Source organism: Mauremys reevesii, linkage group 8 (genome assembly GCF_016161935.1).
Source record: "Mauremys reevesii isolate NIE-2019 linkage group 8, ASM1616193v1, whole genome shotgun sequence".
NCBI classification, from domain to species: Eukaryota; Metazoa; Chordata; order Testudines; family Geoemydidae; genus Mauremys; species Mauremys reevesii.
The window spans coordinates 107,994,654-108,008,814 of NC_052630.1; the positions used below are offsets into that span (position 1 = coordinate 107,994,654).

The following is a 14,161-nucleotide window of genomic DNA, read 5'->3' on the forward strand; positions in this document are numbered from 1 at the left end:
GAGCCTTTTAAGACTGGCAACATACGCTCATACACAGAAAAGGACCTAGGGGTTACAGTGGATGAGAAGCTGGATATGAGTCAGCAGTGTGCCCTTGTTGCCAAGAAGGCTAATGGCATATTGGGCTGCATTAGTAGGAGCACTACCAGCAGATCGAGGGAAGTGATTATTCCCCTCTATTCGGCACTGGTGGGGCCGCACCTGGAATACTGTGTCCAGTTTTGGTCTCCCCACTACAGAAGGGATGTGGAAAAATTGGAGAGTCTCCAGTGGAGGGCAACAAAAATGATTAGGGAGCTGGGGCACATGACTTATGAGGAGATGCTGAGGAAACTGGGCTTATTTAGTCTGCAGAAGAGAAGAGTGAGGGGGGATTTGATAGCAGCTTTCAACTACCTGAAGGGGGGTTCCAAAGAGGATGGATCTAGACTGTTCTCAGTGGTGGCAGATGACAGAACAAGGAGTAATGGTCTCAAGTTGCAGTGGGGGAGGTCTAGGTTGGATATTAGGGAAAAAAAATTCACTAGGAGGGTGGTGAAGCACTGGAATGGGTTCCCTAGGGAGGTGGTGGAATCTCCTTCCTTAGAGGTTTTTAAGGTCAGGCTTGACAAAGCCCTGGCTGGGATGATTTAGTTGGGGATTGGTCCTGCTTTGAGCAGGGGGTTGGACTATATGACCTGCTGAGGTCTCTTAACCCTGATATTCTATGATTCTATGAAGCCTGGAAACTTGTGCTATTCAACTCAATGGCAGAGAGTTGATTGGCTCAACCATACAAGAAACAAAGAGGAACAGGGCCTACAGGTATACATGGTCCTTTCCCCAAAAAGCACATGAACTGAAAAAAGCAAGACAGACCTGACCCAACCATAGAAATGAGCAGAAATGAGACAGGGTTAGGCTTCCAAAGAATGATTTCTAAGGGCTTGTCTGCACCACAGGTTATGTCAGTATAACTTTTGTGGCGCACCCACAAGCGATATACATTACACTGACTGGCTGGCCGATGTGGATAGCACTATGTTTACGGGAGAGGCGGTGGTTTTATTATGGCTCTCCCATCGGCACAAAGCGTCTTCACCAGATGCTGCGTCCGTGCAGCTGCGCCACTGTAGCGCTTCTAGTGTAGACACCTAAGACACTGAAACTTTATGGCTCCTCGTCATGTCTGCAGCAGAGACACAAAGTCCTGACAATAAAGACAAGTAATTATTAGTTGTGGTTGCTTGACTTACATTGATTCCACATGTTTACTTATCTGTAATCACATCTATTTCTACTTAATTTATATTCATATATATTTGTATTTATTCCCCTCTACCATCTCTCCTAGTGAAATACTGATTTACTGTTCATGTTGATTGTGGTGTGATTGACTGGTTTGAAATGCAGGGTGTTGAGCTGATTTGTCTTGTATTGAATTTCTGCAGTTGATTTGTTCTTTTGATTTTGTTATTTACTTTGTGATGCTAGTAAACTAGTGTAAATTTATTAAATGACAAATACAACAGAATCCAAAACTTCTGTCCTTGAAGAACACAGTTCAAATATATATCGCATTATATAACTGTTCCCCAGAATGTGCATGCTGAGAACTTATTGATTTTTTTTAAACACACAAAATAAAACTTTTTTTAAAAGGAACAAGGGGAAATTGGACTTGCACAGGAATAAAACCTGGAAAATTCATAGCCTTGTTCAGCTTGCATTTACACCATTGGAATGAATCTCTTATTTCCTACACAGTTCATTAAGCAACACCACTTTCTGGCAACCACCTGTTACCAAAATATTGGGTTTGTTTAGCTGAGAGCCAATAACAGCCTGACAGGGATAAGGAAAAGATTGCTTTATTCTGCAGAAGAAAGGAGAGCCCTGTACCGTGGTACAGGAGACTCTGTTTTACTTAAATTTTACAGATTATTTATACACATTTAGACAAAGACCCTTGCCGTATTAACACTTGATTGGTGGTTGCCAGACCCTGTACTTTTGCTATCTGGTTAGTGAAAACCAGTCTGGAACCAGCTTTTTTTTGCTTTAAGGCAAAGGAGAAAAGACAGTTTAAAAATTTAGGTTATTGTGTACGTGAGGCTTTTGCGTTTTTTTAGTGGCTGCCTGCTAGTTGTTAAGGGGGGTCACCAGTAACTTTACAACCTAAATGCACAGGGAGTGTATTGGTTACAAAGGTATATCTGTATATAAAACAAATTCCCAGACAACACATTTTGAGACAATAAAAAACATAATTAATTAATTTTGAGTGTCCCAAAGAAGAAGGGGAAAAAAACCCTGAAGTTTGGAAGCCAGGAAACTCGGAGTTAAGATTATAGAAACAACAAAGACTCAGATTTCATGTCCTGGCCCCCTGACCACATATAGGGATAGGGATATGTGTGACCCACTGTACCTCCAAACAACACCCTGTACCCCCATATTCACCACTTGCATATGAGTATATGTTTTGTACAAAGTATGGCTTGTGAGGTATCATTTGACAAGTTATAATCTGCTGAGCATCACTATCCTGTCAAAACGTGGGCATCATCACTGTGTACGACGTCAAGAAATTTTGCTCTGTTTGATACTGAACCATGTTGTGAGTCTAGGAAATGCCCACAGACTAGCTCTTCGGTGTCAACAAAGGAGTGACCAACACCCAGCCAGGGCCATTCACCAGCAGGAGAGATGTAAACAAGAGCGCTGATTGAGTACCTACACCATGTGCCTGCCTAACCCCCATCACACAACACGGGTATTTCCAGCACCTGGAGGAGAGTACCAAATAAGGGACAGGGACATCATCAGACCTCCCCTTCACCACCACCCCCGCCCCCCGCAGAGGCAACAAGATCATTTGGAAGACAAAGAAACATTTAAATGGGGAGGGGGGACTAAATGACAAAGCTTTCCAATCAGCAAAGACTGTAGAAACAACGAGGAGTCCTCGTGGCACCTTAGAGACTAACAAATTTATTTGGGTATAAGCTTTCGTGGGCTACAACCCACTTCATCAGATGCATGGGGTGAAAAAAAGTAGGCAGGTATAAAATAGAGCACATGAAAAGATGGGAGTTGCCTTACCAAGTGGGGGGGGGGGTGTCAGTGCTAACGAGGCCAAATCAATTAGGGTGGAAGTGGCCCATTCCCAACAGTTGACAAGAAGGGGTGAATATCAACACAGGGAAAATTACTTTTTGTAGTGCTAACGAGGCCAATTCAAACATGGTGAGTTTTGGGTAAGAGAAACCTTATTGCTTCAAATTTGACTTAGCCTGACAAAGTTTATTAAATAGGTTGCAGTTTTTATCTTTTATTTCCTTTGTAACCAATTTTGAATGTTTATGCTTATATCACTTAAAAATCTATCTTTCTGTAGTTAATAAACTTATTTTAATGTTTTATCTAAGCCAGGGTGTTTTCGATTGAAGTGTGGAGAATCTACTCGGGTTACAAAGGCTGGTGCATATTCGTACCCTTTGATGGTACGAGGAACTAATTAATGAGTTTACTCTGATCAAGGGGGTCTTGAGCAGTGTAAGATGCACATTTTCAAGGCTGGGGATGGGGCAATTTGTGGTGTCTGCCTGTATACAGTTCATAAGTGGCTGTGAGAGTCTTCATATAACGTTGGGTGTGCCTTCACATGTTAATGGCTGTGTGAGAGCAAAGCCCAAAGCGGCTCCTTGTCAGTAGCTGAGCAGTGAGACAGACACCCGAGCTAGCGAGTTGAGGGAGCACAGCAATTCCACAGTCCAGGTTGCATCCTGAGGCATGTCACATTACAAACAACCAAGACTCAGATCTTGTGTCCTGGCCTTCTGACCACATACAGGGATTAGGGATATGTCAACAACTCTTGAAACTTATGTCAGTGATGATTAAGGCTAAGATTTTGTCATGGATATTTTTAGCAAAAGTCGGGGACAGGTCATGGGCAATAAAGAAAAATTCACGGAAGTCCATGACCTGTCCCTGACTTTTGCTAAAAATATCCATGACAAAATGGGGAACTCAGCTGCAGGGGTCCCCACACCGCTGACAGCGGCTAGGCAGCTGCGGGGGCCTGCTCGGAGGTCCGGGTCGCTACAGGCTGAAATCACAGAGGTCACTGGAAGTCACAGATTCCATGACATCCGCAACCTCCATGAAAAAAGCATAGTCTTAGTGACAATTAACGAAAAGGTCATAGTCCACACAGTCCTCAGTCAGGGTATCACTGAATGTGGGACTCTACACAACTGTGTAGTGTGTATCACAGGGACTGAGTAAAAGGTGCCTGACTGACTTCTTTCCAGAGTAAGCAGATTAGAGTTCAACCACTAAAATATGTTATGGGGAGAGGGACAAGAAGCAGGGATGCACCAGGGAAAGGCCCGAGCAAACCATTTAACCTGTTTGTTAATCCTGTTTTCAATGTCTCTCTCTCCGGACAGCCACTGGAGACACAACAAGAAAATTGTATATTGCAAATATTCAACATGCAATTTTTTTTAATCACACACAATTCTTCCCTCCCCCACTTTACATTGGGCAAAGTGACTAGTCCCTATGGCAGGGGTGGGAAAACTATGGGCTGCAGGCCACTTCCAGCCCACGGGACCATCCTGCCCGGCCCCATAGCTCCTGGCCAGGCAGCTAGCCCCGCAGCCATGCCGCCGGGCAGGCTCTGGACGGCGGGGCTGCGTGCTCATGCCGGGCAGTGCAGCAGTGTGTCTGGCTCCAGCCGGGAGGCACTGCTGCCAGACATGCTGCTCTGAGCGGCATGGTAAGGGGGTTGGATAAGGGGCAGAAAGTCCTGGGGGGCAGTCAGGGGACAGGGAGCGGTTGGATGGGGCAGAGGTTCGGGAGGGACAGGGGAACAGGAGGGGTTGGATAGACATGGGAGTCCTGGGGGCTGTCAGGGGGGGGGTGTGAATAAGGGTTGGGGCAGTCAGGGGACAGGGAGCGGGGGGGTTGGATAGGGGGTGGGGTCGGATTGGTCGGGGGTTCTGAGGGGGGCAGGCAGGGAGTAGAAAGTGGGAGGGGTTGGATGGGAGCGGGCAAATTGCAAATGTGAAAAATAAAATATTTTTTCAAGGGAACAATATGCGCTTCCATGCTCAGGGTCCAGGAATAGTTAAACAGATTTTACTCAAACGTTCTCAGAAAGATTTCGCTTTGGAATGAGCCCAAGCTTGCGAAATTTCAGCCTGAGAGAGAAACTTCTGGGAAAGTTCTAAGCGACTGAAGGGAGTGGTATAGGATGGCTGAATGCCGATCACAGCCTGACCTCACTTGCCACCAGTGCAACACTCTTAAGCTCTCTAGACCAATATCTGTTTCCCTCTAGGGGCTCATTATTCAAAGTGGCAGATCCCCAGAATGTGCTCGACCCACACCCTTAAAGAAACTCTCATTCCACTCTTCACCCAAATCACATTTTCTCGTCTATAGTGGGAGTGGCAGCAACTGCTACAGTTAATGCTACTTAACTGTTTCTATTTACTTACAACTTTATTACATTTTCCATGCTAGGGCTTTGCCTCATAGTGAATTATTCCGGAAAATTGAAGGGGAAGCAGTTCAGCATGTGAGTACAAAGAGAGTGAAAATGACACTTTCCTCACTATAAAAAAGCATTGCAACATTAAAAAAGGCTGTGCTCCAGGTGAGGCTGAAGGGTGACACTCTGCCTGGTGACAGCCCTCACTGAACGCAGCACTCTCTTCCGTTCCAAAGGGATTTTTATTTCACAGTTAATAGTGTTGGATAGTTACTCACTGAGCATACTCAGATTTTTGGCTAAGCTTGTAAAGTACTCAGCCAAGGAAGGATTTGCTGTCAAAGAGGGATAATTTAGTTTCCTTGTCACAGAAGAGTCTACACCACTATGTTGGTACAAATCAGTAGGGACACCCAGGAGCAGTCAGGTGGGCTCTGGCAGACTTTAAGGGGCTCAGGAAGGGTGCTAAGGTGCACAGGAGAAGGGGTCTCTTCCTCACACTTGAAGAGATCTACGAGAATGATGCTGGAGAAAGCCAGGTATACATAAGCAGGTAAGGTAAGCGTGCACTACCTCATGGAGTTTGAAATGTACATTAGCCAACTCTCCCTGTGGATCTTGTAAGGTGTAACGGGGCTGAGGAAGGACTCCTACAAACACTGGCAGGGGGGAAACTCATTCCGGGATATTGAAGAATTAGCAGCACCGCCTTCCCGAGGCGCAATTCATTAGCTAGGAAGTGGGACTGTAAATACACAATTGTCCTGTGCTGTTCATGGGGCCCGGATGTCGTGTACAACAAACTTTGTGAGTCAGGAGGCCTACGCACCAGCCAGCATATCCAACACAGCTGCCTGCAGCAGCAGAATTACACACACACCCCTCTCTCTTCAGCGTTTTCTTTATTTACTGAAACAGTTCAACCAACGAGGAGCCCTTGTGGCACCTTAGAGACTCCCCGTTGGTTTTGCTGATACAGACTAACCCGGCGACCACTCTGAAACCTGAAATAGTTCAGCGCATGCAATGTTGTAGCCATGTTGGTCCCAGGATACAAGAGACAAGGTGGGTGAGCTGATATCTTTTATTGGAGCAACTTCTGTTGATCAGGGAGACGAGCTTTCGAGCTTACACAAAACTCTTCTTCAGGTCTGAGAAACACACTCAAAGGCCACGTTTACACTTACCTGCTGGGTCGATGCGGCAAGTTCGACTGCTCGGAGTTCGAACTATCGCGTCTGATCTAGACGCGATAGTTCGAACTCCGGAAGCGCTAGTTCGAACTCCGGTACTCCACCGCGGCAGGAGGAGTTGCCGGAGTCGACCTTGGAGCCGCGGAGTTCGCTTCCGCGGCGTCTGGACGGGTAAGTGAATCGAACTAGGGTAGTTCGAATTCAGCTACGTTATTCACGTAGCTGAATTCGCGTACCCTAGTTCGACCCCCGACCTTAGTGTAGACCCGGGCAAAGTATCACAGCTAAACACAAGGTGGAACAGATTGTTTAGCATAAGTTGTTAACACATATTACTACGGACCATTCAAGGTGAAGGGGCCTGTTAACACTCCTCCAGTCATGGGGAGGAAAGGAAGGGGAAGGGGGATATTTGTGGGTTACATATTGTTGTAATAAGCCATAAAACCAGTGTCTCTATTCACGGTATAATTTTTAGTGTCTAACAAAGTTATGAACATCACCTCAACTCAACGCATCTTCTGTAGACTCTATAGTTCCTGCCTGAAACCTAGGACATGCTCAGGGCCTATCTTACAGCCTCCCTCTGTGAAGGATTCAACCCCTGCTCTCTGAGGGTATCTCCTACCCAACCTTCCCCGGACTTGTGCACAGAGCCCCTCTCACAGGTCCGTTCCCTGACATCTCCCATCTGACTGAGCAGGCTCCCTCTTATAGGAAACACTACCGTTGAGATGTTAGTTGTTACTCTTGGTCACCTGACTCATCTGGCCAATCAGCCTTCACATTGGGTGCTGAGGCATGTGCACACCCCCAGGTGCAGACCCTGGTTACATGTTTACTTTGCATTGGTTATACAAGGAACACTCTCTTCCTACTAACTTTGTAATGTCCAGGCTATGACAAGGAGTTCTAACTTGAGACAAGCCTTTACAAATAGATTTATAGACTTGCTGGAACAGGCTAATATTTATCCCATGGATTTATTTCAAAACAAACATAGCTAGAAGGTTCCTTTTTATACTTTTTTAGATGCAAATCAAATCCTGATGCTTTTCAACATTTTGTATCTGAATCAAAGTTTATAAAAAAAAAAAGTTAATGTATTCTGAGAATCATACCATTCCTGCCATTCTCAGGGATTGTTTTAAGTAGGGGAGACCACCAAGGTCTGTGAAAAAAATGAATGATTAAACACAGCTCTGTAATTAGACAGCGGAATATTCATTCACCTGGTAAAAAAGAGAAAGTCATTCTATCGTAATTCTACAGGTTATGGGGACTGGCCATGTTTCTAAACAAAACAGAGGACCAGCCACAATCAACAGACTTCACACAGAGGGAGCTGGCATTTTATATGAAGGTTGTCACCACTTGGATTAAACTGAGATGATAATTTACATTCTTTTTGGGGAAAAAATATGTTACGGACGAGATTAACTAAATAACCCCCTCCAATCTGCAGAAATGTCTGCATTGGGTAGCATTACTGCTGTGAACAGGCTGCATGAAGTCAATGGGGAGACTGAATGAGAGAGGAAGGATGGTCAAGGGGTTAGCCCTATAGCCTGGGATTTAGAAGACCCAGGTTCAATTCCCTGTTCTGCCACAGACTCTAAGTCACTATGCTGCAGGTCCCCTCTTACTTCCCTTCCTCACAGGAGTGCTGAGAGGACAAATACCTTAAAGGATGGGGTGCTGCTCAGATACCACAGAAATGGGGACCACACAAGTACCTTAGATAGACAACAGCTTTACCCTGTGCATGGTTGGTCCTAGAATGGCAATGACCTGAACAGAGGCGCTACGGGTACTATACACAAAAAAAGAATATCGCAATTTCTCTTCATCCTGTATCACCTTTCACATAAATATGTATGAAGGATTGGTGTTTTTTCTTCCTCCCTGACTTACTCCACTGTTGAACCATGATTCCTCAATTAGCACATTTATCCCCCTTTGTGAGTATTATTGTAAGTTGGCTATTTGATACTATCTGACTGAAAACCTTTTGATTCAAAGGTTGTGGTCTCAATTAATTTGTAATTTTAAAGCATGAAAGATCCTGTTAAGTCCTTTTAATATAGCTGATTTACTAACGGTTTGCAATTATTTGTCTGTGATTATTCGCCAGACTGGACAGGGATGGTGTCCATAGCCTCTGTTTGCCAGAAGCTGGGAATGGGTGACGGGATGGATCACTTGATGATTCCCTCTTCTGTTCATTCCCTCTGAAGCACCTGGCATTGGCTGCTGTTGGAAGACAGGAGACTGGGCTAGATGGACTTTTGGCCTGACCCAGTATGGCGTTCTTATGATAATGGGTTACTGATATCAGCTGGAATCAGTGATCATGCTGTTAGTTCATTTTCTATGTGCTCTGTAGAAAGTTTATCTGGTTCTGATGAAGACACTCGTGGGGGGGGGGGGGGGGGATGTTCATTCCCTTATTAACTGAAGGGTCATGGCCCATTCTTTTGTAACCTACACATGCCCCATCTTCACAACGTGGTAACCAAAGTGTGCTACAGTACTCGGTCTGTATTTAAGCATAACCGGTTACCTAAAGCTAGCTCTGTATGACACTAGTCTAGCTGTAGTCTTAATGTGACTTAGGCTTTCATGTCTACAACACGCCCAATAGCCAGTATAAACTGTTCTGGTATTTCAGTTCCGTTTTCATGGCAGTGTTTTTTCCAGTTTGAAGTGCATTTGTCCATGGTAATCAAATCTGCAATCAATGTCTCAAAATAAGATGCATTTCTCTTTACCTGGCATATCTATTGCTTTTTCTAAGTTCCCAAGTGTAGATATTTACACAAATTTGCATAAAGTGAAGTGAATAATTGATAAAGAATTCATTTCAGTACCAGAGCCTTTAACATGCTCAAGCAAATCTTCAATGATTTTTTAAATTTTCAGAATCATACAATCCTGCACCCATCTATGTAACAAAAAAAATCAACATTCTGTTCAGTGAAAAATAGTAAACGTGGTCACTCAGCAGAGGCTGCTGTTTTGTCTATGTACTGACAGAAAACATGATGAACTAAGAACCAGCTCAGTGTGGCTCGAATCTGGTCCAATAAAAGATATTCCCTCCCCAACCTTGTCTCTCCCCTATCCTGGGACCGACAGGGCTACAACAACACTACATACAAGTGTTGATTTCAATGGCAAGAGTGCTGTACTTTGTGTATGTTATAACACACTTAGTCAGAGAGTGGGGACACCCATTATTAGCTTAAATGTCATTTTACTGGCACACAAATGCCTCAGAGCCACACTCTTCTGTAATCATGGTCTCCACTCTCACCAAAACGATGAGGCTACTTTCTGCCAGTTCTCCTTCCACAGCTCCACTTATCCAATACTGGGCCCTTTCACGGGAGCATGGCTGCCTCTAAGGGCTCACAGGCACCCAGTGCCACAGAAGCGTTGAAACTTTCACTGTCATTCCTTGAAGTGGTTTGATTTTTTACACGATTTAAAGGTTCATAGATTCAAAAGCCAGAAGGGAACACTGTGATCATCTAGTTTGACCTCCTGTATAACTGAGGCCAGAGAACTACCCCAAAATAATTCTGAGCATATATTTTCAAAAAACATCCACTCTCGATTTTAAAATGGTCAGTGATGGAGAATCCACCACGATATAAAGTCTGACAGAAACAGTAATTCTCCTTTAAAAGAAAGCACCTGAAATGACTGTTTTAAAAATTCCCTCTTTTATTAAAGCATCAATATAATGCTACTGGCATAAATCCATTTCCGATTAGCCACCTGTCCTTGTTTATTTGTATGAAAACCATCAGTGTACATTGATGACACGGAATAAATAAGAAAAAATAAGTGTTTATGTTAAGTACTGATCATGAGAGAAATTCCCTTTCATTCCACTGAAATGTAATGGGAATGCGGTTAATGCTTGTAAGTGTTAAGGCCATGATTGCTGGGTATTAATAAACTATAGCAGTAGCCTGCCCTAGTATTTTAGCACTTCAGCAGACTTCTAATACTGTCTCGCTGAATCACAGACATTGCTGAAAAGAGATTAAATGCCTAACGCTAACTGGCATCATACGGAAATGGAACTGTTCAGCCAATCAGGCTGCAGGAATGCTATACTGTCTACAGTCAGCCCTGCGCGGGACTATTTTATTATTCCTGCTCCCATCCTGCCCACAATACCCGCTCCCACCTCCGCCAGCACTGTTTCTTGCATTTTTATCTCACTCCCACCCTCAAACACCTTAGATCCTGCAAATCCTGCATGGGAGAGCAATTCCCCCATGCTGCTAAAACAAAACAAAAAACAACTATGGTGGGTTAATGTATCTTCATGTATATAAACGGAATTTAGACCATTTTTATGTGGTAAACTAGGGAAAGATTAAGTGTTTTCCCACAAATTCCCACAGTCTGTTTTTTTACCCACCCAATCCCGCTTGCAACAAAGTACTTTTTGTCTGCTCCTGCTATTATGGCAGCAGGTCCTGCAGGAGCACAGGATGCCAGGCCCTCTGTAGGGCTCTAGTCAACACTACAGTGAAACAGCCACAGCGATGGAAGGAGTTTGTCTCTCGATGTAGTAGACATGGTAGGTAGGTTGACAGAAGGACTCTTCGTTGACCTAGCGGTGTGTATACCAGGGCTTAGGTTGGCTTAACTACGTGTAACCCCTCTGGGGTTTAGAGAGCCTGGCCCCTTTAAATCTTTTTCCTGAGCGGGGAAGAGCTGATTGGTTGTGGGGGGAGGAGGAGCAGAAAGAGAGGGGACAGGAGAACGACAGGGTGTGTGTGTCTGGAGCTCCAGACACAAGGGCTGCAGCAAGCAGACCCGCATACAGTGAAGCCTGGGAGTGACAGATCGGGGACATCCCAGGACAGGAGCCAGGAGGAGAACTGTGCCAAGGAAAAATTGCCCAAGGAGGACAAACGAGAGCTGGACCCAGTATCACTGCTGCCCAGAGCTGTATGCGGTCACGAGTACTGAGGCTTGTGACTTTGCATTGGGAATAAGGAGGGAAGCTGTTAGCTGGTTAAGTGGGGAGGTCGTCCCTCTGTGTGGCCTTTCAGAGAGTGGCAGAAGAGGGCACCAGAGGGGTTTGTTGGGGAATGGTTATTGGTGCCAAAGACGACCAGGAGCACCCAAGACTCATCACTGGATTGAAATTCTGCCCAGGACTCCTGAACTCTGTGTGCAGACATATTCATAATGGCATAGAGAGTACACTTAAAATCAGCGGCACTGCTATGGTACCCACATGGCCCCATAATATGCCAACATTTTCATGGCTGACTTAGAACAACGCTTCCTCAGCTCTTGTCCCCTAATGCCCCTTCTCTACCTATGCTACATTGATGACATCTTCGTCATCTGGACCCATGGGAAGGAGACTCTGGAGGAATTCCACCACAATTTCAACAGCTTCCACTCCACCATCAACCTCAGTCTGGATCAATCTACACGGGAGGTTCACTTCCTAGACACCACAGTACAAATAAGTGATAGTCACGTTAACACCACTCTATACCAAAAACCCACCGACCGCTATGCCTAGCTCCATGCCTCCAGTTTCCACCCCGGACACACCACACGATCCATCATCTACAGCCAAGCGCTGAGGTACAACCACATTTGCTCCAACCTCTTAGACAGAGACCAACACCTACAAGATCTTCACCAAACATTCTCAAAACTACAATACCTGCACGAGGAAATAAGGAAACAGATCAACAGAGCCAGACGTGTACCCAGAAGCCTCCTGCTACAAGACAAGCCCAAGAAAGAAACCAACAGGACTCCACTGGCCATCACATACAGTCCTCAGCTAAAACCTCTCCAACGCATCATCAGGGATCTACAACCCATCCTGGACAATGATCCCTCACTTTCACAGGCCTTGGGTGGCAGGCCAGTCCTCACCCACAGAGAACCCGACAACCTTAAGCATATTCTCGCCAGCAACCACACCCCGCACCATAACAACTCTTACTCAGGAACCAGTCCATGCAACAAACCTCGATGCCAACTCTGCTCACATATCTACACCAGCAACGCCATCACAGGACCTAACCAGATCAGCCACAGCATCACCGGTTCATTCATCTGCACGTCCACCAATGTAATATATGCCATCATATGCCAGCAATGCCCCTCTGCTAGGTACATCGGCCAAACTGGACAATCCCTACGTAAAAGGATAAAAGGACACAAGTCAGATATTAGGAATGATAATATACAAAAACCTGTAGGAGAACACTTCAACCTCCCTGGACACACAATAGCAGATGTAAAGGTAGCCATCTTACAGCAAAAAAACTTCAGGACCAGACTTCAAAGAGAAACTGCTGAGCTTCAGTTCATCAGTTGACACCATCAGCTCAGAATTAAGCAAAGATTGTGAATGGCTAACCAACTACAAACGCAGTTTCTCCTCCCTTGGTGTTCACACCTCAACTGCTAGAAGAGGGCCTCACCCTCCCTGATTTAACTAACCTCATTATCTCCAGATTGATTCTTGCCTGCATATTTATACCTGCCTCTGGAAATTTCCATTACATGCGTCTGACGAAGTGGGCGTTCACCCACGAAAGCTCATGCTCCAATACATCTGTTAGTCTATAAGGTGCCACAGGACTCTTTGTTGCTTTTTACAGATCCAGACTAATACGGCTACCCCTCTGATACTTGAAAAGTCTGCAGACAATACCAAACTGGGAGGGGTTCAAGTGCTTTGGAGGATAGGATTAAAATTCAAAATGATCTGGACAAAATGGAGACATGGTCTGAAGTAAATAAGATGAAATTCAATAAGGACAAATGCAAAGTACTCCACTTAGGAAGGAACAGTCAGTTGCACACACACAAAATGGGAAATGACTGTCTAGGAAGGAGCACTGCAGAAAGGGATCTGGGGGTCAGAGTGGATCACAAGCTAAATAAGAGCCAACAGCGTAACACTGTTGCAAAAAAAGCAAACATGATTCTGGGATGTATTAGAGATCTCTTCCAGTCCTATGATTGCTCAGTGTCTGCCCTTTCAGTCTGTGGTACCACTGGGCCAGTGGAGCCTTGAGTTATACAACCCTGTGTTACTGCTCTCCCTATTTTTCACCCTGTTGCTTTTCTCCTTTCATCCCTCTGTGAATAAATATTTCTCTTTCCTTTATTCATTGTATTGTATTGTATTGTATTGTATTGTATTTTGTGTGTGTGTGTGTGTGTGTGTATGTGTATGTGTGTGTGTGTGTGTGTTCGTTCACTCTGGGGAGTTTTGAACAGGTTCCCCCGGGGAGAAAGGGACTTTCCCTGCTGCGTTCCTGCGCACGCCTTCTCTTGCTGGAGCTGCCTATAGAGCAGGCTCCATATTGGCCATGAAGGTGCTAAAGTTATATCTCTCTCGCGAGGGGTTGAGTTTTTTCATACTTGTGAGCAACTTCGCTTGGTCACAACCTAAGTTTTAGGTATAGACCAGGGC

At 45.0% G+C, this 14,161-nt stretch overlaps 1 protein-coding gene across 12 annotated transcripts in view; it reads right to left on the minus strand.

The window, feature by feature from the left end:
* Positions 1 to 14,161, minus strand: part of PTPRF (protein tyrosine phosphatase receptor type F) — a 404,201-nt gene that overhangs the window by 258,629 nt on the left and 131,411 nt on the right. The window contains exon 1 of one of the 12 annotated variants that reach the window (XM_039486044.1): positions 859 to 886. The exons of the other annotated variants lie outside the window; for them this stretch is intronic. Coding sequence (XP_039341978.1) covers positions 859 to 871 — 13 coding nt within the window. The 5' untranslated portion in view covers positions 872 to 886. Of the gene's footprint in view, positions 1 to 858; positions 887 to 14,161 lie in introns of those variants that run through there. 12 annotated transcript variants of the gene reach the window in all.